Here is a 27,302-nt window from a genome sequence, read left to right on the forward strand (position 1 = left end):
AGAACCTGTAGTAGGGATTTCATTATTTTATACATGTTAAAGCTTTATCAGAAAGGTCTATGTAAATGTAGCCATAAGCACTTACAGAAACGCTGCACTGACTTCTCTGTCAAAAGATTAGTTTGTCTGTTTTCCTCTGCCAGTGACACACAGCTCTCTGCTCTCTCCTGCTCCCCCCTCCCTCAAGAATGCTAAGAACTCACTCCCCCCCCTTAGGAATATGGATCTGAGCCAATCCGCAGTAAGCTGACTCATAGTCTAACTAACTGAGCATGTACACCGGACTTGCATTTGGTGCAGGAGTGAGGCATTATGGGAACTTCCTTTACACAGCTCAGTGTTTTTTTCTTCCTGTTTGGCTTCTGATCATTTGAATGGGAGAAATATGGGGAGACTTAAGGGCACTATTGAGACAACTGAAGGTATGCCTGCAGCTTGAGATTAACTCTTTACTAGCCTTTCCTTCTCCATTAAAGAGAATATTAAAAATATTATTGTGTATTAAGTTAGCATCCTTATTCCTGTACTTTCTTATAATGCACTTGTAAATGTATTTTTCTAGGCTTTTTGATCCAACTGATCTGACTAGGGAACAATTTTACATCAAAGCTTATGCTAAGAGATATTGGGATTTTATTCTGCATCAAATAGACTAATGCTGAGCAGTATGTTGGTATTACTTAAATCTGATAAAGCAAATGTATCTGATGTCAGGTTGCTAAGGTAAACAGCCTACTTTCTAATTTCCCCATTTATACTTTTTTTTTGCCAAAAGTATACATATTTAGAATAGCTTTTTGTTTTCTACTTTTCCTACTACTTGACTTCATTATAAGCAAACACATGCACATGAATGAAATGCTCATGACATGGTGCAAACAAAGGTTTTCAAGGGAAAAGCCCTGGCTGAACATGTGCAAAAATCTGTCCTTTTTTTTTTTTTTTTTTTTTTTTTTGGGTAACGCGCTCCCCCTACAAACGGCTCTGCAATTTTTCTACATCAAGTCATGGGAGGCAGCACACAGCTGCTGGAACTCTTGTCCCAGTCACATTGTTTCTGCTTCTTGGTCTCACAGTACATTCTGTTTTAGCTACAAACTGTCTGCTAATGGCACTTTATTAATTCAGTATCTGCAGTCAAACTTTTATTTTAGGTTGTTTTTGAAAAGGGCTGCAAATGGGTCTTTGCAAACAACTAATGGTTGTTTGTGAAATCTTAAACCCCCCCCACCCAACACTTTTTTTTTTTTTTTGATGTGCGCTCTGTATAACATTTTGTACTATATTTGGTAATACAGTATTTGATGGAAGACTGTTTTATTGCCCAGTGGCTTAAATATGAAGTTTTAAAGTGTTGTTTCTTTAGTAGCACAGAGAGTATAATATAATACAGTACTGCAATTAAATAAATAATTAGGTTTTGTAGTAAAATCCTTCTATTTAGTTGCTGTTATTCATCCAGGATCCCTCCAGGTTTGTGACAGCTGTTCAGTTCAGTTATACCTATCACATCCATCTGTAAAACCATGTCACTGCCACCTACACTATAAAGGGAAACAATAATAGCGTACTTTTCAGTTAATTTGCAAATCCATTACTGAGCAGATTGATTACACTTGCATGGGCATTATCATTCTGCTCAAAACATGTTAAGAAGTGAGCTAGTTGTGAAGCATACATGACCGTTAATGAATAATGTGAGACTGCCGTCATATAATTATGCTGTTTATGATGTTTCCATTAGCTAAACAATCTTTCGTAGTGCTGGTTTTTTTTTTTTTTTTTACAAAAACCTCCAACAGTTTATTAGTTGTAATGAGCTATTTAAATAATATGGTGTGCAGTGATGTGAAAAAAAGTATAGTAAGCTCTCTTTCAGTTGGGTTTTATGGTTTTACATATTGTACAGTGGACTAGTCTTCACCAAATCCTAAAAGTAGGTTTTTTTCCCACCAACTGTATCTGGATAAATCATGTGTAACCTGGAACTATAGCCTCCCAAAAGACACAACCAATATTTTATAATCTAAGATTGATAGAGGGAAATGCATATGTGTAACATAGCAGGTTGTATTTGGTAATTATTTATTCAACAAAAAAGGCAAACCAAAAGAAGCTGTTTAAAAATGTATGTACAGCCTTACTGCTTTCCTATCCTTTTAACAATGAATTTGACACCAAGTGCTGAGATTGAAGCACACTTAAATTCTTTTTCTTACTCAATCTAAAGACTGATCCTTCGACTGTGATGCTTTCAGATTTGGAATACGACCATGCCAAGAACAAAGACATCTGCCATGACCTGATGGAAGCAGTTGTTTCTGCTCATCAGGCTGTGCTGAATTTTATATGTAGTTTTAAATGTCATTTTACATTGAGAGGATATTTACAAATGGGAAACATTAAGAGCCATAGCCCACAGGGAGATTAGTTACCCACAGTTAATCTGGTCTACCTCTGGTGACTAGTCTCCATAAAATGCCTTTCCACTGGCAATAATGTAAGTCTTTTGAAAGGCATTGTGCTTCGTTTTCGAAGTTGCACGCAGTTTCCTGCAGGAGAAAACTCACTTTGTTGCCAGTAGAAGGCATTTTAGGGAGATTAGTCCCCTATGGTAACATTTTTGCTACTGTGGATGACTAATCTCTCTATGGTCCATCATTCCTTTTGTAGCACAACTTTAGAAAACAAAGCGACACATATACCTTCCCACAAGCAATTCACTTAATTGTCTGTGCGGAGGCAATTCAGGAAGATTAGTCGCCCACTGTAGCTGAGCTTTTTCCGCAGGCTCTGTGGCCCGCGACCCTAAAATGGTGCCTCTGTCAAGGGCACAGTTTCTCCCAAAGTTATCTCAGGAGTGATGTTGGGTGGTGGGGGGAAGGGTAAATAATTAGGCAATGTTCATAATTTCCCCCGGAAAATTTGGCCTTTTATTCCCACCTAACCAAGCCTGATATCGCTCTTGTTGCTGCCCAACACAAGTGCATAACTAAGGGTTGGGGCAGCAGCAGTTGCTTTTAGAATGCAATATTAGCCTTGTAGTTAGGTTTGCAAAGCCATTTCGATACATTTCCCTTGTAATTTGTAACAAGTAAGATTGTTTTTTTTAAGTTGCCATCTTCACACAAACTGCCATCCCAACAAAAGAGATTGGACTGTATGATGCTCGGAGAAAGCTATATTTAGATTTAAAGGTCTCAGTCAGTAAAGCTGAAAGGTAAAGTAAAGAATTCCAAAGGTAGCATGGTTTTAAAACAGCTGTGTTTTTTGCCAGAAAGGAAATCAAAATAGTCATATGAGTACTGTGAATTATTCTTCCCTACACAAGCACAAAAAGTGAATACAACTTTCTGTAATGAAAACCATAATTTACCCAAAGCTGAGCTACTTTACATAATATTAGGTATTCTTTTCATTTGAGTAAATACAGAATTTTTCTCAAACCCTTAGGAAAACCTTTAAAATATAGCCATGCTCGGATTTAAAGCTGCAGTTTAACTCAGGTTAACCCATAAGCTTGCCAGTCAATTATAATAAATATAAGCAAGTATTTGTTAAAATGTTTAGAAAAAGCTGTACAATTGATGATTGTATATATCCGACATTGATTGCTTAAAATGTTTTGATTAGCATGTACAGTATTAGTATGCTGCTATTCTTCTCTTCTAATCTGTACTATTATTTAACTCCCAAATGCTATTTTGTTCCACTGCATCAGCCTGAAAGGTAATAAGTATTTATATTGGAATTCAGCATTCCTTATTATGAGCAATAGTTCAAAGTTAAGGCAAGGGTCTCACAAACCATATATGAACCTTTTTTAAATCAAATATATCATATCTTAAAATGTTATTTGTAATTTATTTTTTGTACCCGTTTACATCTGCCCTCTGCTACGTGCCTTTAAAATGCTACGTGCCCACAGCTGGTTCTCCTTTGCTTTTATATTCTGGACAGTAGGGGCTATTTACTCGGCTCCATCACAACTAAAGATAATTCTGCCTTTCTATTTGCTCTATTAAGTCTATATATTACCTTATCTAATATATGAACATTGTATATCTTTCTCAAACCTGGGACTTTACTGTGCTTGTATTGGCAGCACTTCAAGGCAGTGTTTTATTAAGAAGAGCCAGATGTTCTTTTTGCAGTGGGTGGCAGTCTACAATGCAGAGGACTGTAGGATGCTATTGCTATATAAGAAATTGGCATTATTACAGAAAGCAGGGCAGACATGGCAAGGAACTACAAATGAGTTGAAACAGCTGAAAATTGCTTGTCTGTGATGTCAATTATGATTTCTGTTTAACTTGGGCATATTGTTCCATGGGTTACTGTATTCTTGTCTGTAGCCCCTGCAGCTTTACCTGATTGCTAAAATATTATAGTAATAATTTATCTTTCAAAAAGAAATCAATAATTGTGACTTTAAAGCGAAAAATAAGATTTAAATATAAATTGAAAATATGGGCATGAAGCTGTCTAGTTTCAGGAGAGAGTGCCCAAGTAGTAGTGGATTTGTATATATTAAATGAGCGATAGATTCTTTAAAGGAGGAGGAAAGGTAAAAACTAAGTAAGCTTTATCAGAAAGGTCTATATAAATACAGCAGTAAGTACTTACAGTAATGCTGCACTGAGTTCTCTGTCAAAAGAAACACAGGATTTCTTGTCTCATCCTAAATTCCCATGGCTAGCCAGAGTCTGCGCAGTTCTCTCCTCTCTTCCCTCTCCTGCACCTCTCCCACCAAAGTGCAAGAATTCCTGCTTTGTAGGACAAAATATGGTGCTCACAGAAGGTTTAACTTTTAATACATAACTACCTCAAATTTCATGTCCTTTTCGGGTAACTATTACAGCATAGTGAAATGATTATCAGATTGAGAGCCTTGGTTTTGTAGTCTTAAAGATATGGTTTATGGCTGTTTATGAATTTTGGCGTTTTACTCAAGAAAATTTTCATTTCTGGGAATAGAAATGAATTTAATAAGTGTGACAGATGAATTTCTATTATACAGTTGTGTTACACAGCTTAAGTAATCTTGACACCTGTCACTTGTACACTGTTGTAAAATTACTAAACCAGTTCCCTACCCCTTCATAGGTCACCTTACCCCCTCCTGAAACTCCTTTCTGGGCTCCCAGAAAATGCATCCTTCCCCCATATGTCTTTGGTGAATACAGAGCAACATAGTGGGGGTGTCAGCCGTCTGCATCAAATCTAGGACCTGGGCTCTCTGAAAATGGTCACTGAACTGGCACATGTTGCCAGCTGAATTTAGACAAATGCTATGACAGTATTTCTTAAAGGAGAAGGATAGCCATATTGGCATTTTATTGCCAATAGATTTGCCACATTAGTGTCACCTAGAACAATATATTTAATCTGCAGAAACCATTACCATACCGGAGTAAACTGCTTTAGAAGCTTTCCCCATTTGCTTAAGAGAGCAGCTGCCATTTTAAGTAGCTTCCTTCCTGCAGCTCTAGCCGTTATAGCTCAGATCACACATTCCTAAGGGAGGACGGAGTTCTTAGTAAAACATTTCCCATGATTAATAGGGATAGTGAAGACCAAATGTCCCCTCAAAATTGTCCAACGTGCACACACATTGTGGTGTGCATAAAGAATTTGTGTGAAAATACGTTAAAAGTGCACTTATGGTTTTTAAAATTGCACACGATTTTGACACACACTACCAAGAAGAAATTTCAAATGTTGATCCAGACCCAACTGTAACCGCATAGAGAACCATTTTTGAGGCCATACATATAGGTTCACAATCCCTGTGCTATGTAAATTGTTGTAAAGGCAATTCTCCGCAAAACAAGGGATGTACTTCATAGTCATTTGAACAAGCTATGTGGGACTAGAACAATACAAATTTAACAAGGCTCACATTGTGGCTCCTAAGCAACAGTCTCTGGCATCCGCTGGCAAGTGATTTGCATGTCATTATTTGTAGCATCTGGCTTTATTTTGCTTGATTTTTAGGGGAGCCACAAAACTAATTATGGATGTTTTCAGACTCAGTCAAGCACAGCGGGCAAAGAGGGAGGAGGTAAATACGATTCTTAAGCATACTGGGAAAAGCATCCATCTCTGATATATATGTAATGCTTGGCAGAAATATGACCAAATGGTATCTATTTGTGTACATGAATCAAAGTACTAATTAGCTTTTCAATAAGACAGTCTAATTTTAGGTTAGGTGCCCTTTCCAATCAAATATTTTTTTTTCTTTACATTGTGTGCTTGTGTCATTTGTTTTGGTTTGAATATGTATTGCATTAGCAGTATTGCTTTTATTATATAAACATGAAGGCTGTTTTTTTAACACAGTACAGTTGTAGCGGAAATACAAATTGTGCCATGGAAATCAACATTGGTACAAAATGTAATAGAGGGGTCTGCTTGTGGGACATTAGTGCCTTTGTTTTTTTGTTTAAATTTATATATTTTTTAAAAAACTGGGTGTCTGGAGCCGTGCAAGGCATTATCTGAAACATATTTCTCTTATTTATCTGAAACTTCCCCCCCGCCCCCCCCCCCTCCATGCTTCTCATTACCAACTATTGGTAATAGCTTAACAAGCAGCTCATCTTGTATTCCTATAGTCTGCAAATGATGCGGTTTAATGGTTTTCACCATGTTGCTAGCTGCTGACGTCTGTTCTATTAACCCTGCTTTATTTTTAGTGATATAGAAATGGGAATTGATACCAGTGTGTACTGGTTCCAGAACACTAGAATAAATGCAAGATATTTTTATATGGCATATTGGTCAGCTGGGCATCTATGTAGCAAATAAGATTCAGCATAGGTGAATGTTTGGTTAAGCCTTGTATTTTCTTCTTGTAAGTACTATACCTTACCACCAATCTTTTTCCTTTTCATTAACCTCTTTTCTTATTTGTATATTCCTGTTAAGTTCATTAGAGGAATCCTTAATTGTGAAGGATCTAGGATTATTTTAACAAGATAAATAGCCTTGAAGAGAACTCTTTTGAAAATATTTTTTAAATGTTTTAATTTTAGGCTAAAAGGAATCTCTTTTTTTAGACTTGTACTTTTCTTAGTTTCCCATACATGTTTTTAGAAAACAGTTTTATAGTGGTTAAGGTCTTTTTTTCCAAAAATGTTTAAGCCCAAGCACTGTGATAGTTGAAAGACTTGCTATTAGTCTGCAGTAAAATAAGCTAGAGCTAGAAGGAGGCCGAATGAGATATATATCCTCCCTGTTTGACTATAGACATATACAAATAAAAATTACTGTGGGTTTTAATTAGTTTAAAAGCATTAACCTTATCAGCCAAATGTTAGACATTTTCAGGGATAGTAAAAGCCGGATTTCTTTTTAGAAATTAAAAGGTAAATTTTGTTATCATGATCAGAGCAAGATTAGGCTTAGAATCCACTCTAACACCTCACACCGCAGTTTTTAGACCATTTTGCTCCAAATCTATTCCATTTGGAATCCCATATTCATAGCTGGAAAAAAGGCATTTTTTTTGCAGTGATAGACAAGAAATATGCTTTTGCCTACGCTCTGCATAAATTGCACGGAGGAATATATTACTACAGGGACTAAAGAGGGAGGCAGTTGTTCCTTTTAACACTTTTTTTTTTTTTTTCTTTTCTTTCTAAAGATGTAAAATTGCTAAAAAGAACTGGAGACTTAATTTTGGAAAGAGAACACTGTGGCAGAATTCATGAAACTCCAGTCCCATGTCCAATACACTTTTTTTTTATTTTTTTATCTCTTTGCCACATGAAGGAAAGTTATTATTTTAACAAGTTGAAATCAACACAATCCAAGTTTTCAAATGGAAAGATCCCATTTCGTCCAGCATTAAAACAAGGAAGATGTAGCTGCAAGCATCTGCTTATTAGAATATAAAATGATGTAGCTTATGAAGTGGATAGGGAATGTCCAGTCCAACAGAAGATTTAAAGTAACAACCGAAAGATAATTTGTCTTCCGTGTGGATTAAAGGAGAAGGAAAGGCTAATAAAGAGTTAATCTCAAGCTGCAGGCATACCTTCAGTTCTCTCAATAGTGCCCTTAAGTCTCCCCATATTTCTCCCATTCAGATGATCAGAAGCCTCATAGGGGTAAAAAAAACACCGAGGTCTCAAGAAAATTCCTTTTATTATGTCATTTTTAGGAGTTAAATAGAATTTTTTTGATGAGTGGAGACACAAATAGAGACAAAAGCCCCAGTTAGTGGTATAATTTACTAAAAAAATAAATTACATTATAAAAGAAAAGATTCTATTCATAGAAATAGATTCTATTTCTGTGGCAGTAGTCTTCACATGATAGATAAGAACCTATGGAACCAGCAGAGTAAGGGTTCTCAAGAGATATTAACCTTTTATATTTATTTTTACTTTGTTATAAACTGACCTATACTTGGCAACAAAACAAAAACAAATTAAGAAGGTTTATGTTTTATTTTTGTCTATTTTTTTTTTTTTGATAGTCTGTTTTTTTTTTTTTTTTTTTAGACCTTTCTGCCATTCTGCTTTCCAAACTACTGCTGATTGCTAGTAGACGAAAGCCTAAGTCCAAGCCTGGAGTTGCAAAACAAACAAAGTAAATATTTTAAAACTTCTATGTCAAAGGGGCTGTAAACCCCAGCTCCCAAACATTCTAGATAACAGATCCCATGCCTGTCTGTCTATCGCTATCTAATATATCTTGAAGGGCTTGCACTCTATTCTTGAATCTTGAAGATTTTTTTTTATCGATTTGTTCGAATTGAGTGCTGGTATTTTATGATATAATTTGCTCCTTGACTTCCACACCCCCTGAAGTTCAGGTGTGGACCCTTTTGGACATTTAAAAGGGCACATATTTGTGACAATCATTGGACCACTAATTTTTCGCTAATTACATTATTGGGTTAATGGTGTGCACCTCTTGTGACTTTTAATGGATTTTATTGTGTTAACCAACCTTTTTAGCACCACAGCCCGGTAGGAGGCAAAACATTTTTTCCACGGACCGAGAGGGAGAGGGAGAGGGGAGGGGGGCGGGGCGCGGCGCAAACTTCAGGCGCGTTATACTTAATAGTTTTTAGAGCACTTACAGTGGTGTGAAAAACTATTTGCCCCCTTCCAGATTTCTTATTCTTTTGCATGTTTGTCACACAAAATGTTTCTGATCAGCAAACACATTTAACTATTAGTCAAAGATAACACAAGTAAACACAAAATGCAGTTTTAAAATGAGGGTTTTTATTATTTAGGGAGAAAAAAAATCCAAACCTACATGGCCCTGTGTGAAAAAGTAATTGCCCCCTGAACCTAATAACTGGTTGGGCCACCCTTAGCAGCAATAACTGCAATAAAGCGTTTGCGATAACTTGCAACGAGTCTTTTACAGCGCTCTGGAGGAATTTTGGCCCACTTATCTTTGCAGAATTGTTGTAATTCAGCTTTATTTGAGGGTTTTCTAGCATGAACCGCCTTTTTAAGGTCATGCCACAACATCTCAATAGGATTCAGGTCAGGACTTTGACTAGGCCACTCCAAAGTCTTCATTTTGTTTTTCTTCAGCCATTCAGAGGTGGATTTGCTGGTGTGTTTTGGGTCATTGTCCTGCTGCAGCACCCAAGATCGCTTCAGCTTGAGTTGACGAACAGATGGCCGGACATTCTCCTTCAGGATTTTTTGGTAGACAGTAGAATTCATGGTTCCATCTATCACAGCAAGCCTTCCAGGTCCTGAAGCAGCAAAACAACCCCAGACCATCACACTACCACCACCATATTTTACTGTTGGTATGATGTTCTTTTTCTGAAATGCTTTGTTACTTTTACGCCAGATGTAACGGGACACGCACCTTCCAAAAAGTTCAACTTTTGTCTCGGGTCTTTTGTGGCCTCTCTGATGAGTTGTCTCTGCACTCTTGGGGTAATTTTGGTCGGCCGGCCACTCCTGGGAAGGTTCACCACTGTTCCATGTTTTTGCCATTTGTGGATAATGGCTCTCACTGTGGTTCGCTGGAGTCCCAAAGCTTTAGAAATGGCTTTATAACCTTTACCAGACTGATAGATCTCAATTACTTTTCTTCTCATTTGTTCCTGAATTTCTTTGGATCTTGGCATGATGTCTAGCTTTTGAGGTGCTTTTGGTCTACTTCTCTGTGTCAGGTAGCTCCTATTTAAGTGATTTCTTGATTGAAACAGGTGTGGCAGTAATCAGGCCTGGGGGTGACTACAGAAATTGAACTTAGGTGTGATAAACCACAGTTAAGTTATTTTTTAACAAGGGGGGCAATCACTTTTTCACACAGGGCCATGTAGATTGGGAGTTTTTTTTCTCCCTTAATAACGTAAACCTTCATTTAAAAACTGCATTTTGTGTTCAATTATGTTATCTTTGACTAATAGTTAATGGTTTTTGATGAGCAGAAACATTTAAGTGTGACAAACATGCAAAAGAATAAGAAATCAGGAAGGGGGCAAATAGTTTTTCACACCACTGTATTTCTTTTTGTGGTATCTACCCCAAAGATCACTGGCATTCATTTTTAAAATTTTTTGTTTCACCTGCATACAGCGCTTACATGTGCCTTTGTCAGTACAGTCGCATTCACAAGAATGAATTGAGTTTCGTCCTGCGTTGCATTTAGAACGCAGGTGCAGGTACTTCAGCTAACTGATTCCATTATAGTGTGCCTGGTTGTATTCATGAGCATTTAGGCTGATGCCAGACCTGGCGTAGGGCTGATATTTTCAGCAAGCGGAAAAACGAATGAATGAGATGCTCGGGTGCAGGCACATGTAGCCGATATACGCAAAAAACGCGAGAGAATGCAAAGTCTTGTGTATTTTTGCATATATATCGGCTACGTGTGCCTGCACCCAAGAGTATATTATTCATTTGGTTGCAGGCACAAGTAGCAGGCGTAGGGCTGTATTTTCGCCAAGCGTTTTTCCGCTTGCCGAAAATATCAGCCCCACGCCACGTCTGGCATCAGCCTTAGAGTTGCAATTTATTGCATTCACATTTCACTGCATTTTTTTTTCTTTTAATTTACACGCAACATGCTGCACTTTCTTGCTCTTGATGCACATTCAAAAGATAATAGGATAAAAGCTTGCGTTTGAAACCGTTGCATTTTGAAAATATATATACCAGTAAGCACAATGTGTGTTTTGTTTTTGTACTTCGTATGCGTTTAGTACTCTGTACACATTAATAACAGCTAATGTATAACCGCCCATAGTAGGAGTATCGCTTTCTCTTGACTTAACAGCAAGAGACAATATCTATTATTTTGAAAAGTGGAAAATCTGTACCCCACACCCATTTTTGTTGATTGCCTGTGCTATGATCACACTACATTTTTGTTGTTCAAATTAGACGCAGAAACAATGAACTTGGGTGAAAAGGGTTCTTATGGCATCTTAACCCTTTAAGTGCCAGCCGAATTCATCATTTCAGTTCCCCCCCAGTGCCAGACGTTTTTTAAGCATTTTGTACTCATTCACTTTAACAATGTTTTTTTGGTAGGAAAACCTCCATGAAACTAGGGAAATTGTATATCGTTTTTTTAGTCACTAATTGGGCTTCGACATGCATACTAAATTTTATAACTTATCTGGAGATATGATGTGTATTTTGGGTGAAATATGTAAAAAAAAAAAAAAAAAAAAAAAAAATTATGAAAAATTTCTGTATATTTTGAGTTTTTTTTTCCATAGAAAAGTTAATTTTACACACTTTTTTTTTTTTTTGTTGTTGTTTGTAAAAGCCCTGATACTTCCAAGTACAACGATACCAAATATGTGGTGGTAACCCCCAAACTAAAGCAATACTTTGTACAATATCATACCAGAACAAAGTGGAAAAACGCTTGTAACAGTTGATGCAGCATAACTTATATGTAAATCTAAAATATCCCCATGTTTGGTATCTTTAGAAACTACAGACCTTCAGGTTTCTAGGTGCACTCAAAAGCCAAATACTTTTTGTCAGTGCATTGTGAAATTTGGAGCTTTTTTTGACTCATGATCAAATGTGGATTTGACAAAAAAAAATCTCATAAAAATTTTCTAACAAATTTGAAAGGCAAATTTGAAAGACAAACTTCTCCTGAATAAAATGATGCCCCATATGTATGGGTGCACATAAAGACATGGGCACCAAACACTCCAAAGCAGGGGCAATGCATAAGGGCAATTACAGCTAAAAATGTGGGTGCTGCGCTCTATGTGCACTACCTGCAGTTTTTCAGTGTTAACCCCCCCCTACCTGTGAAATAACCCCTACAATCTATATATTTCCAAAAAGTGCACACCTTCAGCTATTCAGAGACACCACTCTTCTCTTTCTACATGGAAAATTGTGGCCCCAGTCCCTTGCAGAAGTCAGCGCTTTGGTCAGAAATCAAGGAAAAACCAGATACAAACCTAGATTTCTCCCCAAAATCTCCATGGCAACTACCAAAAACCAGGGTCGGACTGGGCCGCCGGGACACCGGGAAAAATCCCGGTGGGCCCCAGCGGCCCAGTCCGACCTTTGCCAGCGCTCCCCCCTACTGACCCTCACCTGACGCGTTCAATTTATACGCGCTCGGGGAGGACGTCAGGCGGGGGCCCTTCGGGGGGGGGGTTAGGGGACGCGGCTGGGGCACCTGCAGGGCCCCTGGGGCGGGAGCCCAGGTGGGCCCTGCACCCCCCAGCCCGACCCTGCCAAAAACTTACTAAACATCAATCTGCAAGTTTCCCTGAATAAAACGATACCCCATATGTATGGGTGCACATAAAGACGTGGCCAAATCAAATCACGAAAATGCAATAAAACCACTAAAAGCAAAAGAACAATAATTGCAATGAAATCAGTGGTCAGAGCCCTGGATCCACCAATGTCACTGAAAAACCAACCTTTTTGGGGCACTAAACATGCAATAAAGAACAATGCAAAGAAAACACAATAAAATCAGTAAAATCCAATAAAATCACCTAAACCAACAGAAAATCTACCAACGACACTGCAAAACCAACCATTTTTCGGGCACTAGACACGCAAAAAAGAACAATGCAAATGTAATAAAATCAAATCACGAAAATGCAATAAAACCACTAAAAGCAATGAAAGAACAATAATTGCAATGAAATCGGTGGTCAGAGCCCTGGATCCACCAACGTCACCGCATATTCAGCACCCAATAGCAATAGAAAAGTTAAAATGCAATAAAATAATTAAAAAACAGAAATCAATTATGAAAACGCCAAAAAAACACAAAAATGCAACCAAATAAATCAATTATAGAACAAGATCAGAAATAAAGTTTTAGTTAAAAAAAGACTGCCAAAAAAAGAAAGAAAAAAAAAAAAAGAAAAGAAATAAAGAAAAAAGGAAAAAAAAAAAAGTGTGTGTGTGTGTGCAAAAGTGTAATAATGAGAAAGATAGAAGAAATGGGAAAAAAAAAATTTAGACAGTTTAGATAGAAATAAGTTGTAGTTCAGCTCACCCATGGCAGGCAGGCGATCCAATTACATTACATTACATTAACATTTATTTATAAAGCGCCAACATATTCCGCAGCGCTGTACAATAAGTGGGTTACATACATTGGACATACAGAGTAACATATAAAGCAATCCGTAACCGATACAAGAGGTGAAGAGAGCCCTGCCCAAAAGAGCTTACAATATCCAATCGATCAGGAAGGCAGCAGGGGTCCCAGCAGAGAGGGGGAGGCGACAGAAGGGGGGGGGCGCTATTTAAATGGACAGCAGTGGACACGTCATCATAACGTGCCCACTGCTGTGATTGGCTGGAGGACCCGATCGCCGGCGCTGGGGGACCGGATCGGTGAGTATGTCCTTCAATGCTCGTTGCCTAGGAGGATCTGAGGGGTTAACAAGCGCTGCGCTGCTTTAAAAGCGAGCGCAGCGCTTGTAAACCCGATAGTGCTGTAGGACGTAGATTCTACGTCCTGTGGCACTTAGGTACTTTGCTACCCAGGACGTAGAATCTACGTCCTATGGAACTAAAAGGGTTAAAGCCAATCTGTTATTGTTTAAACTTGTTTACCTGAATTTAATATGGTGGGGGCCTGTTAGTCAGGTGTGTGATGTAATTGGTGGGTACTGCAAGATCCAGTGGCTGGATTAGTAAACTTTTTTAGTTCAAGAAAGAATTTACATCTTTGTTCATCCTTTCTATTTTCTGTTGGTTTTGTGAGGCAGAATGAAATATAAACATTTTTTCTTATAATGGTATGTTGTCTCCCAATTCATTTTCTCTGTGGTCCACCCTGTGGCATCATCTAAGATTAAAGATTCTGCCTTTCAAGCTTTAAAATGCGGTCACTGACCCGGTCCACCAAATAACTACTGGTTTGTGGGGTAACAACTCTATAATTATTGTTAATTGTTTAATTTTTTTTCCTATTTAGTCCTCTTTAGTATTCACTGCAAATTTCAGTCTTCTGTTCAAACCATTACCTGGTTACTGTGGTAAATTGGGTAAATTAGCAGCTAATATTAGAGATCTAGAGAGCTGCTGAATAGCAGTTAAAGGGATACTGTCATGGTTTTATGGCGTACTTTTTATTTCTAATTTACACTGTTTACCTAGAAAATAATTTACCATTTAAAATGTTAATCATGAACCAACAATTTAGTTTTAATATTGGTGTGTAGGCAGCCATCTCAGTGCATTTTTCCTGAGTCTGAGCTTTCAGAAGGAGCCAGCGCTGCACATTAGAACTGCTTTCAGGTAACCTATTGTTTCTCCTCCTCCCATGTAACTGGATGAGTCCCGAGCCGGACTTGGATTTCTTACTATTGAGAATTTGAAAAACATGTTTCAATGCAGGATTCTGCTGGCGAAGCTCTAACTGATGCACTTTGAAAAAAAAAAAAAATTCTCACGACAGTATTCCTTTAAATAATTTAAAACAAAACCCAATAAAAATGAGGACCAATTGTCTTAGAATATCACTCCTATGTATCACACTGAAAGTTAACTTTTAAAAGTGTAGTCTGTACTGTATAAAATAAGTGTATGCATAAAATATATAATTTTAAACAATAGAGAATCTACCATACAATCTAAATGGAGCCTGGGCCTAGGACTGCAAGTTTTTTTGTTTGTTTGTTTTTTAATTGATTTCAAAGAACCAGAAAAATAAAATTCCCTAAAAGAATTTAAACCATTACTTGACGGCTTTGACGTCAAAACGTCTTTCTAGCCAATGCTAAAGGTCCTTCTAACCAATGCATTTTCCTGTATGGATAACAGACTAGCTCTGGAAAACACCACTGTACTCTAGAGACGGCTTATCTCGGTTATTTGCTGTGTAACCTGTGCAATTTAATCCTGTTATAACTAAAAGGACTAGGAAAGGTTAATATAAATTAAAAGTAAGTCTAAAGGCATTCTTACTGAATATCTAAATAGCTGGCTACAGCAGTGTGAAGACTTCAGTGACATCACTGAAATCTCTCTCCCCTTCCTGTGGGGGGGGGGGGGAGGGAGGTAATGAAACACATGTGCAGTATGAGGAAGAGGAAGGGAGAATACCTTTTTTAAAGATGGCTGCCTGTTCAAGAAAACAGATTAGGTGATTAGGTGAGCCAAAAGTGTAGCGTTTTTACTAAACAATAGGAGGACTATTGGGCAGTATGCTTTTTAAATTTTGACTTGCATTCTCCTTTAAATGGCTGCCTCCATGGCTACACAGCAGCTTATTCACGTAAACTGTAGCAGTGTTTCTAAAGCAGACACCAGTTTTACCAGTGCAGGGGCAGCAGTAAATTATATTTTTATTACTTTTACACCATTTTTTAAAGGCATGACACTTTTTGAAATACCAATAGTTTTTAGTAGAACTAAAACTATGAAGGCAGTTCCTAAATGTTTTTATATGAAGTTACTTGCATGGAAAAAAAAAAATAACTATTCCCCCTTTCAGCAAACTGAGTCTACATGTGGTCTTTTCTTTGAATACAAATATAATCTAGGGAAAAGTAGCATGGGCTAATGATACATAAGTGCTAATAGTCTATCATAAAGCACTTTGACATAAAGCCTACGTAAAGACAAATTATTTGTTGAGTGGGGTTACTGAAGGCCTTTTATTTCAGAAATTGTTTAGTATTTTTGTTATCTATAAAATTTTTTTTTTTTTTTATAGATCCTCTATATTAATTATTACCATAGTTTGTACAAACTGTTTTTAACTTTGTATATGTCTTATACTATGAGAATTAAACTTTTGGGCTATACTTCCCGGTTGTGCTAGAACAGATTAACTTGGAGAACCATAATTGGTAAATTTGCAGGTTTTTTTTTTTTTTTTTTTGGTCCAGGATTGCTTTTATTTTCAGTTATCACAAAGTTTCTACAAAATGCTGACTATAACTTTTCTTTCTCCTTAGGATGGTGTCAGAGACCTTTTTATTGATGGGGTAGTTCCTCGAAACAGAGCTTTGAATGGGGATGTGGTTGTTGTGAAGTTATTGCCTCAAGAACAGTGGAAGGTTTGTTCTCTTTTTTTTTTTTTTATATATGTTTCTTTTATGACTCCATGCACAATGTTGTGGTATTATTTTTTTCCGTTTTTCATCACTTAAATGTAAAACTAAACAAAACACGAGCTATAAAAGGTAGGATGCACTGAATCCACACTTTTCACATACCATAGAACCCCAAATCTGTTGTGAAAGGTTTGGCCGAATACAGTACCAAATCATAATTTGCATATGCAAATAAAGCAATGGAATGGTTAAAGGGAATTCGCACGCAGTGAAAATTTTTCAACTTCTGTGTTTGTGATAAAGTCACGTGATTTTAAGAATTCAGATTTGGTTAGGCTAGGAACATGGATTTGGTGAAATCCTGAACTGAATCCTGGATTCGGGGCATCCCGAAGGTAAAATGATCAATTTTTTTGTACCTCATATTAATGTAAAAAAGGTGTAAAGAAGTATTTGAACAAATTGGTATTATATTAAAACTTGTTTATTGTTACCAATATGTGCTGTTATAAAGTAAAATGATTTTGAAAAATCTTGGGATCATCGATCCCTCTAAAAAAAATTTTTCTGTCATTGGCTTTGTATGAAAATCTTTCAGTCATGTACCCTTTCAAACCATGTGCACTAGTGATGTGCAGGCCGGCCCGATCCCCACGGTACACCTGCGGGTCGTGGGTGGGTTCTGGTTGAGCGCTTCTGCACACCCTCCCCGCCAGAGACCTAACACTGCTTGCTTTCCGGTTCTGGCTTGGGAATTGATAGGCGCCTGACATGTCCTGCCCCTTTTTATGACGTCATTGTCAAATAAAGGGGAGAAGCCAGTTTGGGGTAGGCTCAGGTACGGGTCGAGTAATTCTCGACCGACACATCAGTAATGTGCACATAGAAATTCGATTGTCAAAAAAAATTATGTTTTCATGAAAAATTCTTTGGGGTACATTTACTAAGCTTCTCCACACTTCGTGCAACTAAATCAGATGGTAATTCATGATGAATACACTTATTCAAAAAGTGTGAATTTTTGTCACAACAAGAGAACGCGGCCAATTTTTGCAAGAGATTTTTCACTAGCATGTACTTTTCCTAGTGAATTGTCTCTAACGGCACTATCTTTCAGAGAGAGTTCGCTAGCAAATATGTGCATTTTATTAAAGGTTGAAGGGGTTTGGTTATATAGGGCTCAATATCTATTTCAACAAACTATCCTTATGTCAGCACTATAGAAATAAATGATTAATAAAAATATTACAAGAAGAGGGGGTAAAATACAGGTAAGAAGGATTTTTTTGAAGTTAAAGAATAGGCCAATCACATTTTTAACCCATTCTTTTTTGTATTCATGTTGAACAAATGTGTTTCTGGGCATGCAGAGCCCCAAAAATAAAAAAAGAAACAAATCTCCCTTAAACTAACATAGTCTGATTTTTATTTAGGTTTTCTTGTGCCACAGATCACCTTCTAATATCTACATACATTATGTCCAAAATATCCGTTAAGCCACATGCCACTAAAAAAGGCTCCCACCTCTTCCCCTAGGGGTAAGATTGGTAAATGTTAATATTAAACTTTTCTTTCTTTTTCTTTATGTTCAGCCTCATTTTATATTTACAAGAGATATCCACTATGTTATTAAGAATAACCCCATGTATATGAGAAAAATACTTTGACTAAAAGAAGAGTGTATTTATGGCGTGGGCGCAAAGTGCTTTGTTACTTGTCTCCAAAATGCCGATTACAAAATGGGGGCATACCATTTTTTAATGCCTATAAATATTACAGATATATTTTAAGGTAAATCTAAATTAAAAATAGAGGTTGCATGCTTTTACTTATAAAGACCAGTCCCAAATAAGTAAAGTATGTCTAAAGTACAAAGGTTGAAAATGTGTGTTCATTACACAATCTCACACTATCATTTATAGGAATGTAGGTTTGGCATAAAATGTGTAAATTATCTTTATGGGGTTCTTCCACCCCAAACCCATTTCTTAATATAATTTTATGCAACTTTCCATATTTGTAAATAAGTTTGCTATTAAATACAGTATCTCTCTGGCTGCTTGTATTCCCTGCACTCCTGGATTTGACTTGTGAAGTAGTGTTGCAAGCCAGCTGATAAACAGACCTGTTGGTGACCTGACTCCTGTTACATTATAACAGAGAACCCAGAGAACAGAAAGAAACACTGCCGTGAGCTATACTTTGGAATGAAAGTGATCACAGTCAAATATATTAAATTGCTGGATTTTATTTGTGTTGCTCATTGTTCTGTTTTATGAGCATTTTTCTTTGGTAATATTGTGACAGTTTTAATTGTTGAAATGTGGTATTCACTTGGTTATATTGGACTTTTTGGTTCTGTGTATATGCTTTTCTGGGCGGAACAGGGAATGTTTTGTTCTTTTAGTAAAGCACATCCAATTGAGAATGTAATTGATTTTGTATTTTATTGTAGGTTTTATGAATTAATTTAACTCTTAAATAAATCTTAAGTTTTCTTAATCTAGTAGGCTTCATGAGATGTGCATTTATGCTGTTCATACTACTTCAAGTTGACTTTTTGTTTTAACGAGTCATGTGACATAAGAAGACTCACTGTTTTACAGTAATACTTAGATTAATTAAAGCACGATGACCACGATTGCAAAATTCATATTTTTTCTAAAGTTTAGAACTTTTCATAATGACCACGATAATATAGTTAAAATTACACAACCACAATATTTTCGTATGACCACGACACAAATTTTCACACATCAGAAATTATTGTGGTTGATACGAAATGTTTCCAATCGTGCTTTTAACAATATGAAATCCGTGCTTTAATGTATGGGCCCTATAGTGTTGCATGGATAATTGGATGTTATACCTTTACATTAAGATGCACTAAATGTTGTAAACATTTCAACTAAAATGGTATATCTATAGCCTGTGTGAATTGTTGGTCTGATATCATTGGTTCAGCTAGTTTGTGCTGTATGACTGCCATTTTATTCTTTTTATACTAGAGCTGTGGTACTTGTCCTAGAGACCCATTTATCAACATTATCATTTTAGTGGTTTTAGAGGTTTTCGAAACCATGAACAAACTATTTTTTTTCTAAGCATTGTTTAAAAAGTAACAACCAGGAATTCAGCATATGCTGCTTTCTATAGCAATTACATTTACAAATAACTTTTAAAGCACTAATCCATTTTTAATAAATTGATATTGGAAAGTTGCTTAGAATTATGTTTTCTTTTATTAGGCAAAAAATATTTTTGGGGTTGACATGTCCTTTAAAAAAGCAGAAATGAGAAACTTTGTTGTGGCAAAACAATCCTATTGGGTTTATTTAATGTTTAAATACTTTTTAAATACAGACTTAAGGTGTGGTTATCTATTACCGAAAGATCCCTTATCCAGAAAACCCCAGGCCCAAAGCATTTTAGATAATAAGATCCTATACCTGCATAAAGAAACCTCTGCACTATCCACCCAACACTACATAATGGTGGGGCAAGATTGTATGTAGACCGCTCAGATTAAAACTAATAAAATATAGTTAAATAAAAATAGAAAATATGCTAGCAGTGAATATATATATATATATATAATATATAGTGGTAGAGAATTAATATCACCATTGTAAATTAGGAGGGATATGGGACAAATACACATACCAAAACATCTATCTTTAAGCAACATGTTGGGGCATATTTATCATTTGAAACTTAGGTACTCCCATATACCAGATACATTTTCCTTCTGTAAATTCAATATAATATTCGTGATATTTGTATGTTATACATACCGCCTCTTTTTCCAGCGCTGGAAGAATTTGTAACCTGTGCAGTAACCATAGCAACCAGTTAGCTGTAGGTAGAACAATGAACAGAAACATTTAATTGGTTGCCATGGTTTAATACTTAGGGGAAAAATTGCCCTTGTTGGTTAATGATCCTAAGTATTAAACCATGGCAATTTTTCCCCTATGTGTACCTAAATGGATGCACTCTCTTTATAGGCATGCTTAATTGTAATAGTTATATGGGTTACTCCTAAGTTATCCTTTCTCCTTTGTGTGATAATGTTCTCCTAATCCAGTGTTATTGCAAGGGAATAGTTTATCAAATAAGCCAGTGATAAAGAGCATTCTCACAGCATCAACTGGAGAAGGTTCACACAGTATAGAGATTTCACACCGCTGCTTCTTCCCAAAATAAATGGCTTATATGTGAGAAATTAGAGACCCTGTCCCCAACCTTTGTGAGGCACATTGAATGACAAAGCCTTGCCAGTCTACAGCAAAACATGATGAGGCATACACTAAATAATATCATGAGTAATGTAGCTCATAGATTTTCCTCTCTATCTTATCAGAAGTGCTTCCTGCCAGGATGCATATAGTTGCGCTGTAGGTTTGGGAAAGTGCAATAGAAATAGCTAAATCCTGTTGCTGCTTTCCAGGACCTCTGTCCTGCAAAGCCATCATTGCTTTCTGTTCCCATGGGGTGTTCCCTAGTTGTCCTAGATAAGAGTGGGCTACCACACCTTCCTGGGACAAAGGAAAGGCAGGAACAGAGATGATTTCCTACCAAGTGACACAGACTCCAGGGCCCTTTCCTAGAATTGCTGACTTAGACAGGAAAACCCTGTCTTCATTAATTATGAAGATCACTTTGTGCATTTACGATGTTTGTCGTTGCTTTTCTCATGTATATAATTTTACTTTCAGGTAATCCCATGCTGAATACATAGTCTATTCAGTTTTTACATAAACAATATTAAGTTGCTATTAACAGCAATTAAGTGTTTGGGTTGGGGGAATGATCTTGCCATCTGTGTCACTCTCTCTTGTGTGTTTTTTTCTTTTTATACCCTTTACATTTTCTTTGTATAGTTATAACCTTTAACCATTAATCAGAAACCATGAGAAAATGGTATATTCCTGGAAAATCTATTAATAAGAGGAAATTCTTATATAACTTAATTTGTGTTCATTTTTATAACCTAATTTTGTGTCCTTTTTCATTTATTTATTTTTATTCCGGAATGTACATTATTACCCCAATACTATGCCTACACAAAATCCATGTCATAACATTATTCCTTACATGCATTTGAAGCACTTTGTTTTCTGGTTACTTACGTGATATTTTACTGTTTTGTACTCAGGCAAAAGAAAAAATAATATAGTGTAATAAAAATACTCATTGTATTTGCACATATGGATTTGTTTTTATTATCCGAATAAAAAAAAAAAAAAAAAAAAAAAAAATTGTAAACACTTCATGCTCTGTTACATACTTTGGAAAGTCTTGGTGCCCCAAAATGCTGTGGTCTTACACTGTAGAATATTCAAACACACCCTAAACATTTCTTGAAAGGGTTGAAGTCATTTTGTTAAAACTATTTTCAAGATTGTACTAAAATATATTAATCCATTTGTGTTCCCTTTAGGCCCCTATAGCCTTGTGTTGTTAGACTGCAGCACAGCATTGATCAAATTGCATTAAAGGACAAGGAAAGGCTTAAGTCACTTGGGGGTGCCAAAATGTTAGGCACCCCCAAGTGACATCAATCGCTTACCTTGTACCCCGGTCTGGTGCCCCTGTTAGGAGAAAACAGCACCAGCCTGGGGAACCTGTAGCGCATCGCTTCCTCCTTCACTTTTGGAAGGGCTAACGACAGGTGCATGCGCAGTAGAGTGAAAAGCCGATTTCTCTGTTAAAGACGGAAGGAGGAAGTGCTGCAGCTACCCTGGGCTGGTGCTGTTAAGTCACTTGGGGGTGCCTAACATTTTGAATCTGTATTTTCTTAGGGCACAATACCTTTTGGAAAAACATTTAGTTTTAGTTATGAGATAATCCTTAACATGTATCACATGGATCACTGGGGCGCAGTGATCCACAGAAAATAAATACATGTAACATGGGGGGGTGGACAGTGAACTAAAGATAGTCTGGTGGTGCAGTTAGACAAAGACATAGGGGAGTGTTAAGATGCAGAGAGACACATGGGCCGATTTTATAAGCGCTGAGCATATATTTGCACCTGGACATTAACCAATGACGAGCATTTGTTCTCATAGTTCTACCTGTAGTGTGTTGAAAAAAAAAAAAACGCTAATCACTGCTTGGTTGCTATGGAATAAGACACCTCGATATATTTCAAAGCATATTCACTCCGCTTGTTCTTCGTATCATATTTAGTTCAGTGGGACATTGTGGGCAAGAGTGGAATGTTTATTTCATAACTTCCAGTAAAATTGCAAGTTCTCTTTTACTTGTGTGATAGAAATAAATTGGCAAATGCACAGAGAAGATAAAAAGGCAGCAGTTCTGCAGCTGAGTCGATTTGCTTGTGTGAATCATGACTTGTCACTGATACCAGGTTCACCTTCTGTGTACAGCTGGTGTGTGAAAAGATAATCTAATGGAGATTTATGCCATTAAACAGCTGGGAGGCTTAATGGTTGTTGTTCATGACATCACCAGACTCAAGATGGCCCCTTTTCTGCATAGTGAGTTTAAATCTAAACATTCCCATCACATGCTGCAGGTGCCTGGGAGGTTTTTTACTTATTTTAAGTATTTTATGTAGATATTCTATTATGATGAACTCTCCCTCGTTATTTCCCATAAAGCAGCCATGCTTAGGGCTGGATTGGCAAATATGTTGTGATGTTTTATCACAGTATGTGTAGTACAGGTATGGGATCCCTTATCTGGAAACCCGTTATCCAGAAAGCTCCAAATTACGGAAAGACCCCTTATCCGGAATACCCTTGGTCCCGTGCATTCTTGATAACGGGTCCTATACCTGTACTATCAAGTTGTTTGCCCCACAAATATTATTAAAAAAAAAAAAAAGCATTTAGTACACATTGGAAATTTCCCTTAAAGACATTGTTTGACCATTAGAGCTTATACCTACCATTTATGGACACTTAAAGTGATACTGACACTAAAAAGCTACTCTTTAAAATATTAATGTTTGTTTTGTTACATACAGTCCATGTCAATCATCTGTTTTATTTATTTTTTGATAGGGCTGCTTTTGTAATTGTTACTTTAAGTTCCTAAACCTGTTTGCCAACCTGACTGTTTTTAAATTTTACATGAGGCTAGCCATATTCTTCATTTCCCAGGGTACTACCGCCTTGTGACCTGTGCTCTGATAAACTTAAGTCACACTTTACTGCTGAGCTGCAAGTTGGAGTGATATCGCCCCCCCCCTCCCAGCAGCTGATCAGCAGAACAATGGGAAGGTAGCAATATAGCATCTCCCAATAGATATCAGAATAGAATCAATAGTAAGAGATCCAAGTCCGGCTTGGGACTCTTCCAGTTACATTGGAGTAGGAGAAACAATAGGTTACCTGAAAGCAGTTCTAATGTGTAGCGCTGGCTCCTTCTGAAAGCTCAGACTCAGGCACAATGCACTGAGATGGCTGCCTACACACCAATATTACAACAAAAAAATAAATACATTTGTTAGTTCAAGAATACAATTTTAAATGGTAGAGTGAATTATTTGCTATGTAAACGGTGTAATTTAGAAAAAAAGTACACCTTAAAAATCATGACAGTATTCCTCTAAAGGACAAGGAACGTCCGTTAAACATCAGGATTCAGTAGAAAATCCTGCCTCCAATAAGTCCAGAAGTGTTTATGAATAGCAAAATTTAGCTGTGGCAAGAAGTGGTCAATACCAACTGCGGCATTTATTTACCAAGGTGACATAGTAAAAAGCAGAAGAAGCAGTGAAAGCAGAAGAAAACAAGCACGTAAGAATCGGCAATGCACCTGGCTCAGCAGATTGTGTACTTTTCAAACTAAGCGTTGAAACTGCCCATCTTATTGACTTGGAGTTCGCCAAAATGGCACCAACAGAAAGGAGAGGATATACTTTGCAATGGGTAATGTTAAAAGAATAAACAATATTTTGGTAAATTAACAGGCAAGGATCCTCTGGAACACACTGTTGGGGGAAAGGCTTTCCTTGTCCTTTAATTGCTTGGGAAGTGTGCTTGAATAACTAATCTACACAAGCTATAACTTATTATGTTTCTGGCATTTTTGTGCAGGCTAACATACTGTTCTATACCCCTTATATGGGAATATGAATTCTTTCATAGGTTGAAAAAAAAGAATCCTGCCTATCAAATTCAACCTTAAACCTGTTTAAGTAGTTTGAACAGAGGAAGAATCCCTTCTGAAGCATCTCCAGGGAGAAAAAATTCCTATCTGATTCCATGATTGCAGTTGGACCAGTCCTTTGATCAACTTGTACCAAGGGTTATTTTCAATACCCCTGTATTTCCTCACTTACTGAAAAAGCATCCAACCCCTTCTTGAAGTTATCTAATGTATTTGTTAGTACGACTGATTCAGGAAGAGAATTCTACAAAGATCACCGCTCTCAAGGAAGAAACCTCTGAATATAAACATGAAACCTCATTTTTTCACATACAGAATCTTCAAAACTTCCAAGTTAAACTCTAAAATGCTTTATAGTTTACTAGCAGAATAGTATTTCTTGTGTATGTCTCGGCATCAGACAAGAACCTCCCTTTTGAAGGCCTTATATTACTGGGTTTTCCTTTTGAGCATGCAGGATATGTTGTAACAAAGCAGTTAGTAATTTGCATTATACTGGAAACTTTAGAAATTAGTCTTTCCACTTCCACAAGCTGCACGTGCTCTTAGCTGATTCATTACAGTGTGTGCAGGAATGTGAACTGAACCCTAGAGGGGCCCACTTAAGAGAATCAGAAGGGCTTTCAGCATTGGTGTGTGGAGGATGGGTGAGAAGCAGCTTACAGCATCTAAACAGGTGCAGCAATACGTACATATCTGCGTTGTTAGTTACTGAGATAACAATCCTCCCTTACGTCATAGGGTCTTTTATTGATTTATTTTTTTAACCCTTTGCCTTGTATGTGAAGGTCTCTGATTCTTCTCTATTCTTTACTGCACCATGGAACTTTGTAGAACAGATAAAAGGCCTTTTATATTTTGTAATATAGTTTTATGGTAACCTGGTGAATTTGAGTCTCTAAATGTAATTTATACTAATACTATGTAGTAAAAAGGATGTTTGCCAAATGAAACATCACTATTACTGCTTAGCATTTACTTCAATAAGTTGACTTTAGGACCAAGTGTATGTGGTATTGTGGGTTGTATTGGTTTTCAGTAATGCGATAAACTGTGTGTAAAGCAAATAGTGGTTTGTCCTTACCATGGCCCACACTGCAGAAACTTCAGCAGTTGAGGATGAATTGGAGTTTTCTTCAAGAGGTTTAGTTGTAAAACATCTTCAAGAGTCTCTCTTAATGCTAGGCTTTGCTAGTCTGATGAAATGGAATCTATGCTTGTGATGCCATACAATCTTTGAGAATGATTTTTTTTTTTCTTGCATCTAAAAATTTTTAATTTTAGCTTTGAAGACTTTCAGGTCCTTTTTAAAAGTAGTGTGTAAGTTTTTTTTTTTTTATTTTTTTTATTTAGGTAATAGTTTTTCTGAAAAGTTTCAGAAATGCATAGTCTTAACTGTATTTAAGCATAGAGTCTATGCTAAAGTTAATAATCGTTCATTTTAATCTAGTTTTGGTTTTTTGTATTTTATCTGACAGTAAGACTTCCTCTTATCACCTGACATGGCTCTTTGTGGCGCCTCAAATATTACTACAAACTAACTTTATTGCAGATCACAGGCTTTGCAAATTCTTTTCTTCCCACATCTGCGTCATGCAATAGCTCATCATTTTTACAGTTAAAAACTATAATGAAAAGTAAGCTTCAGCAATGAAACTCTAGCAGTGTTTTGGTTTACATTTACCCATCCTCTTAATACTACTATTGGCTCAACCTTAGGAACTGCATGTTCTCTGATTAAATAGAAGGCATAGCCTGGCATACTGATATAAACGTTGTTGCATTTTTTTGTTTTCCAATAAAAATATTATTTTTACAACTTTGTTTTGCTGTGCCATCTGTCTGACTGTGTGTCATGAGATATGAGGAGTCTGAATTCTTAAGCATGACATTTCTAATTGCTCACTGTGCTTATAGATGCATAAAAGCACTTTTTTTTTTTCTACACCTTGAAATGGTCTTGACTTAATTTTATAGACTCCTGCCTTGTCTGTGTAATGGTCTCCATATTTAGTATAGAGACAAACATTCTGTAGTCTATCTTTTAAAGACATGTAAAGTACATTAACTATTTGATAGGTAAATGTGTGTGTATATGTGTATCCAACCCTGATGTTTAATGCACCTTTTTACCTTCACATGGAACTTCTAACCTTCTGAATTATAATTATCTTACAAAACCCATAGGGACCTGAAGCCCTAATGGTGCCCATAGTACTGTTGGCCCAGGTAACATCCAGTATGGCCAGTGACCGAGTCCTCGCTTTCCTAGAGTGATGGAGCACATCTAGTAAATATGTACGGTGACTGTGTTTGACCTACAGCATGTTATGCTCTCAGTCTTTCGCTTACATAATCATCATCTTGCATGTTTTGCTGGATGAATTATCATGCATAGTAGCTTAATCCAAGAAGAGATCTAACTTAATGTACCCCCTCATTGCTTTCTTTCCATGTGCACTTGTGTTACCAAAACCTCCTTGTTTTAAATTTTTAAATTACTAAAATTACTAAATTACTAAAATACCAGGCTCAATTTTTGCAACTTCATCACAAAATAAGTTGGGAAGTTGGCAGTTGAGTTAAAGATCAGGGGATAAGTATGCATGTAATTTCTCTTGTTTTCATGTATATTAGTCCAATAAAGCAA

General features: G+C 36.7%; 1 protein-coding gene across 5 annotated transcripts in view; it reads left to right on the forward strand.

Moving 5' to 3' along the window:
• Positions 1-27,302, forward strand: part of dis3l2 (DIS3 like 3'-5' exoribonuclease 2) — a 225,945-nt gene that overhangs the window by 31,145 nt on the left and 167,498 nt on the right. For 3 of the 5 annotated variants that reach the window (XM_031901823.1, XM_031901826.1, NM_001079336.1), the window contains 1 exon segment: positions 16,409-16,510. The exons of the other annotated variants lie outside the window; for them this stretch is intronic. In XM_031901823.1, coding sequence (XP_031757683.1) covers positions 16,409-16,510 — 102 coding nt within the window. 5 annotated transcript variants of the gene reach the window in all.

Source organism: Xenopus tropicalis, chromosome 5 (genome assembly GCF_000004195.4).
Source record: "Xenopus tropicalis strain Nigerian chromosome 5, UCB_Xtro_10.0, whole genome shotgun sequence".
Classification (NCBI taxonomy): domain Eukaryota; kingdom Metazoa; phylum Chordata; class Amphibia; order Anura; family Pipidae; genus Xenopus; species Xenopus tropicalis.